This window comes from Alligator mississippiensis, chromosome 2 (genome assembly GCF_030867095.1).
Source record: "Alligator mississippiensis isolate rAllMis1 chromosome 2, rAllMis1, whole genome shotgun sequence".
NCBI lineage: Eukaryota > Metazoa > Chordata > Crocodylia > Alligatoridae > Alligator > Alligator mississippiensis.
The window spans coordinates 188,803,196-188,809,259 of record NC_081825.1 but is presented as its reverse complement, the minus strand read 5'-3'; the positions used below and the strand labels follow the sequence as shown (position 1 = coordinate 188,809,259).

Sequence of the window (6,064 nt, the reverse complement as noted above, 5' to 3'; positions counted from 1 at the left end):
CAAGGGAACTCTGGGGACCCATTCAACTCCTATTAGGTCTTAAATGCTCAGAGCAGAACCCACCCAACTTGGCCAGCCCTCACCCACCCTGTTGCAATTTTTGGTGCCAGTCAGCGGCATGTTTGCCTACCAGGGTCAGGTTTCTTTACACCAGGCATGGCACAGCAGCCATGGGGAAAGCCCCACTGCACTGTCCCTGCACCCCAAAAAATCCCTGTCAATGAATGGCACAACAGGCTACACAGTGACCCATGTGTCAAGACACTGCTTCTGGGGGCCCCTGGCAGACCAAACGACTGCCTGCCCAGGAGCATGCCTGCCCTCTCCCTGGTGTGGGGCAGGCACAAGCTTCGGGTCTGATTTGTGCCTCAAACCTCAGTCACCAGGGCAAACGAGGAAAAGTGTCCACCCTCCTGGAACTGCAGGTCGGCTTCAGGGAGCAGGGGCTGCACACCAAAAAAAAATTCTATGATGCCTGCAGGCTAGTATCCTCCATCCTGAGACTGGGTGACTGCTTACTGCTTTTAATAAAACCATGCTCAGCAGCCCACATAAAGCAGGCGATCAATTATTAATTCTGTGCAGTAACCCTGAACCCTGAACTAAAGGAGCAGGATACACCTTTTGCCAGCACAGGTCATTTTTATTCCATTGAGTGGTTTCATGACACCACTCACAGCATAAACCCCAAGTTAGGCGACCAGCATTCAATAGCACGCTTTGCTGTGCAGTATTTCTCTAATTGTGCTGAGGGGCTCAGGGTACACCACACACTGCATTATCCCCAATAATACAGACGGGAGCAGATACAACACACACTGATTGATCTCCAAAAGAGCCTGAAATCACCCCAATCTGCAACCCCTGCCAACACACCCTGGGGCCCTTTAGGACACCCACCACACCAAGTGAAATAAGAGAGGACAAGCACAGATTATTTTCTTTGAATTCTTTATTTAATAAAATAAGAAGAAGAGGTCAGCAGAAGATAGATTTATGTTGGGTTCTGCAGCTACACCTGGCATCCTAAAACATTCATTACACACAAATACCATTACACGCAAATTGCAGCGACACTTGGCGGACAAGGGGCTCACTACACAAACATTGTAGCAACATTCGATGGACGAAGGGGCTCGCTATACATCATTCAGTGAATCGACACATGACAGATTAATGGCTGCACCATTCCAAGTTGCGCTGTTGCAAACTAAACTACATTGGGGTGGGGTTTAGCTTATGAAAATGAAACTCATTTAAATTGCAAAAAACTCGCATACGTATAAAGTGTGACACCATTAAGTTACACAAAAGGGCAATTTTCGTCATGTGTACACAAACCCGTTATCACATGTACAAGCGCCTTGAAGCCATAGCTCTCAAAGAGAGAAAACAACAGTGCTTCCTTTTCTCTAGGGAACGAATAAGGGGTGCTTGCACATTAGTAACAGGAAGTCACAGCCACCCTATTCTTTCCCTTTTCAGTAAATGGAAGGTAGAGTCTCACACAGAATCTGCTGAATGGGAAAGGAATTCTGGGGTCCTCCTGATCGGGTGTGGAAAATGTAGAGAACTATGGCTGCAAGGCCCTGGCTACTGGGGGTGAAACCCCTGCAAACACAGGCAGCTTCTTCCAGGCTGAAAACCTGACCTCATGTCTGGTACCCATCACTGTATGTCCCAAGGGCCTCCTAAAAATGAAGCAGAACAAACAAAATCTAATTAACTAGCTGCTTCCCTCTGCCCTGTGTGGATTGGCAACAATCACCATTGGCTGACACCAGGAATTAATCCAAGGGCCTCCTCTGGAACTGGACACATAAATCTCTACAGCTGGAGCCTAACCAGCCTAACTCCATGGGTGGGAGCTATAACAGCCCCATAACTTTTGCAGATCAGGCATAGAATGGGACACATGTGCTTGACCAGTGGATTATAGCTGCTTTGGACTTTGTTTTCTGGCTGTCCGAGAGAGATCCCTGTCCTTGCTCCCCTGCTGATTGTTGTGGAATAAAGGCTGAGCGCAAGAGGAGCGGTATGCTTTTAGTTCTAAGGCTAATGAGGAAAATGATCTTTCTTGCCTCATTCAAAAGGATGTTCCAAAGTCAAAGGTCCTGCCTACAAGAAGAAAATATGCACCAGCACCAATATAGCATTGTACTTTCAAACATTTTTAAATTAAAAAGGTGCAGGGGTGGGTTTTTTGTTTAATAATTTAGAATGGCTTTTTCAATAAAATGGAAGTTTTCAGGCAAAAAAAAGTCAGTTTTCACCAAAACTTCAGGTCTTTGTCAAAGGACCCAAATCAAAACCTATTAAAAAAAATCAACTCCCCCTCCTCCCCCTTTTTCTGGTGAAAACTTTTAATAAAAGGTTCATTTGCTTCTCATTCCCTAATTTTGGGGCGGCAGGACTTTGCATAAAAACACAAAACCAAATGATCCCCAACTAAAAAAGAATCAAGATTTTCTCTGATTTTTTGACAGAGCCTTCCCTTTCCTCCCCCTACTCCCCCCAAAAAAGAAAAATGCAGACAAAAGTGAACTTTTAGTTGAACTATTTTTCACTGGGAAGATAGAGAATTCCAGAGGAGCGCTGGTAGGTTCACAGGAACATACTTCACTGAGTTACCAGGTAAAGCAGCCCTGCCTTGAGCTTTGGTCACCCATGCCACTGAGTTTGGTACTAGAGCAAGGTAGTTCAAAGCTAGCTTGAACTAGTTGAGCTGTGATTACTCCATTAGATCACAGCCTAGTTGAGCTGTGGTCACTCCATTAGATTGCAAGGTAGATTTACCCAAGGTTAAGTCTTTGCAAATGCCAAAGCTGGTTTATCTGTTCTAAGGTTTCCTAGGGCTTGAATTTAATGTGGGTAGACCAGATCCAGCCATGTCTTTTCAAGGCACTGGATGAAGTCATCTCTTTCTCTCAAAAACTTCTCTCTCTCTCTGGTTTAGTTAAAAATGCATCTCTACCCTGCCTTCAAAGTAATGGATACTTATATTATCCTCTTCCCCAAGCAGTGATCAGCCTTAGCACCGCATGTAGCATTCACCCGGTGTGGGTTAACTGAGGAGATGTTTGTACGGTGTTCTTCACAGCCATAAGTCCTAGAAAGGTTTGGAAGATACAGGACTAAATTGGTTCAATGCGGACAGGCTTGACAGAGTGTGGGAGGTACTTTGACTCTCTCCCACCTTAGATTCACTGCTGCTTAGACACCCTGTCTGCTCACTTCAGTAACAAATCCTTCCTTGCTGACAACAGTAGCACCCTGGCTCCTTGGCACTTTGATCCTTCTAGGGTGCTTTCACTAAATGCTGGAGGTAGGCCAAATATCTTTCCTTCCTGTTTTCTAGGTTTCTTCCCTCTACCCTCATGGCTTTGGCATTTTGCCTTCTTGCAAGGAAGGTGAACAGCAAGAGGTTAGCAAGCAAAGAAGTACCTTATGGTGATGCAAATGTATCTGCCAGGTATGAACTTAGGCTGAGGGCTTGCCTATTTCACAGGGATCTCTAATAGAAGCCTCAGCCAGTGACAACTTTGACTCTGAGGTCCAAAATCAAACCAATGACTTACACAACTGTAAACTTACATGTAAATACACCAAAGTGTGCCAAATGAATGGCCTCTCCAATTTGCAAGGCTAAATCCTGAACGCAGCAACACCAGTGTAAATCCACACCAACCTCATGGAACTCAGTGGCTTTATTTGATATTGCTACCAGTGCAACAGAATTTAGATCTGGCCACAGTGTAATGTCTCATACTTTTGTTCCTCAACTTTCAGTTTGTAGTTGGATTTGGTAGTTATGTGTACAAAGAACTGGATGGTGGCACTACCGGGCCCCATTCGCCTTCAGCAAAGGCAGTTGTCTGCTTTCTTGCCACCTGCTCTGTTCATTTCTGGTAACCAGAAGTTGCTTCTTTGTAAGGCAGCAGATGGGTAAAATGCTGTAGCAGGTGAATGTGCTCCACACACAGAGTTCAGCCATAGAGAACTGTTTGGAATGGGAGAGCTGGTTCATATTATCCTCTTCCTTCTGCACTAATATTATTCGCTTTTCCACATATAGCTTATTAAATTGCCTCTCAATAGGGAAACAGACTTACACCATTTAGAAATCCCTTGCTGACCCTGAAATGTTCTTTGCTGGGAAGAGGTAGGGGTTTTTTTTGCTGTCTTATGACATCAGTAACAGTGATATAGGTTATGAAGTAGAGCTGGTTAAAAAAACCCAAGGTTTTATTTAAAAACATGCAATTATCATTTGTTTCTGGGGGAGGCAGTTCTAAAGAAAAGCCCCCAAATTTTCATAGTTTCATAGTAGTTTAGGGTCAGAAGGGACCTGAACAGATCATCTAGTCTGACCCTCCCCACTGGCAGGAGCACACGCTGGGATCACATGACCCCAGACAGGTATTCATCCAAATTCTTTTTGAATTTACCCAAGGTAGGAGTGAGGACCACTTCCCTAGGAAGTTGGTTCCAGATCCTAGCTACCCTGACAGTGAAATAGTGCCTCCTAATCTCTAACCTGAACCTATTCTCCAGCAGCTTCTGGCCATTGTTCCTCATCACCCCAGGTACTGCTGGGGGGAATAGGACCCTTCCTAATTGCTGCTGATCTCCCCTAATGAGTTTGTAGGCAGCCACCAAATCCCCCCTCAGCCTCTGTTTGCTGAGGCTGAACAGGTTCAGGTCCCTCAGCCTCTCATAGGGCCTGCCCTGATGCCCTCCAACCAAGCAGGTGGCCCTCCTCTGAACCCTCTCAAGGCAGGCCACATCCTTCTTAAAGTGCGGTGCCCAGAACTGGACACAGTACTCCAATTTTGGCCTGACCAATGTCACGTAGAAAGGGAGTATCACCTCTCTGAACCAGCTTGAGATGCATCTTTGGATGCACGACAAGGTGCGGTTGGCTTTGCCGGCTGCGGTCTGGCATTGGTGGCTCATGTTCATCTTGGAGTCAATAATGACTCCAAGATCCCTTTCCGCCCCTGTGCTCACAAGAGGGGAGCTCCCCAGCTTGTATGTGTGCTGTGGATTCCTTCTCCCAAGGTACAGCACCCTGCATTTGTCTACGTTGAACCCCATCCTATTACCATCCGCCCACTTCTGTAGTCTGTCTAAATCTAATTGCAGCCTCTCTCTCCCTTTGAGTGTGCCTACCTCTCCCCACATCTTAGTGTCGTCGGCAAACTTGGACAACGTGTTTTCCACCCCCTCGTCCAAGTTGCTGATGAAGATGTTGAGCAGTGTAGGCCCCAGGACAAAGGCCTAGGGGACCCCACTATTCACATCGCACCAGGTCGAGTATGACCCGTCCACCACCACTCTCTGGGTGCGCCCCATCAGTCAATTTCTGACCCATCCAACTGTGCCCCTACCTGTGGTGGGAGAGCTGTCCTGGTCCCTGTCCAAGAAAACAGAGGCAAAGAACTTGTTCAAAATTTTGGCTCTCTCATCTGGCATAGCCACAAGATTACCATTTAAGTCTAGCAGAGGCCCTACGTTACCTGGTGCCCTCTTCTTACTCCCAATGTATTTGAAGAAGGACTTTTTGTTGCCCTTAATCCTGGTCACTAGCCTGAGCTGCACCCCTGCCTTGGCCTTCCTAATGGCCCTCCTACACTCACAGGCCAAAGAGGAGTATTCCTCCTTGGTGATAGCCCCTCCCTTCCACCAGGTGTACGCCTCCCTTTTGGCCCTCAGGCATTCTCGAATGCCTTTGCTGAGCCATGAGGGTTTCAGAGCACTCTTAGCCCCCCTTGTCTCTCGAATTTTGGTTTGAAAGAACTCTTTTTTTTTATGAAATCCCCAAATTTGACCAAGAAAGAAGTTCTCATGAAAACTTCCATTCTCAAAAGTCCATTATAAAGGCATAAGTGACTTCAGTTTCTTTTGTTTAGGTTCCTATGGTTGGAAGAGCTTTCAAAGAAATGTAAATCACTATCGTAGCTCCCATACAAGACGGGGTCTCTCCTATTGTAAGGCCTTTCCCATTGTGGCTAAGCATACAGGAACACAATAGGGCTGTAGTATGTCCCGAGAGTAATTCACG

The 6,064-nt window shown here is 46.2% G+C and overlaps 1 protein-coding gene across 1 annotated transcript in view; it reads right to left on the bottom strand.

Annotated features, from left to right (window-relative positions):
* Positions 1-986: 986 nt before the first annotated feature.
* CD81 (CD81 molecule) overlaps positions 987-6,064 on the bottom strand; it is a 97,664-nt gene continuing 92,586 nt past the window's right edge. Inside the window, exon 8 of the mRNA XM_019476857.2 lies at positions 987-1,691. Coding sequence (XP_019332402.1) covers positions 1,653-1,691 — 39 coding nt within the window. The 3' untranslated portion in view covers positions 987-1,652. The remainder of the gene's footprint in view (positions 1,692-6,064) is intronic.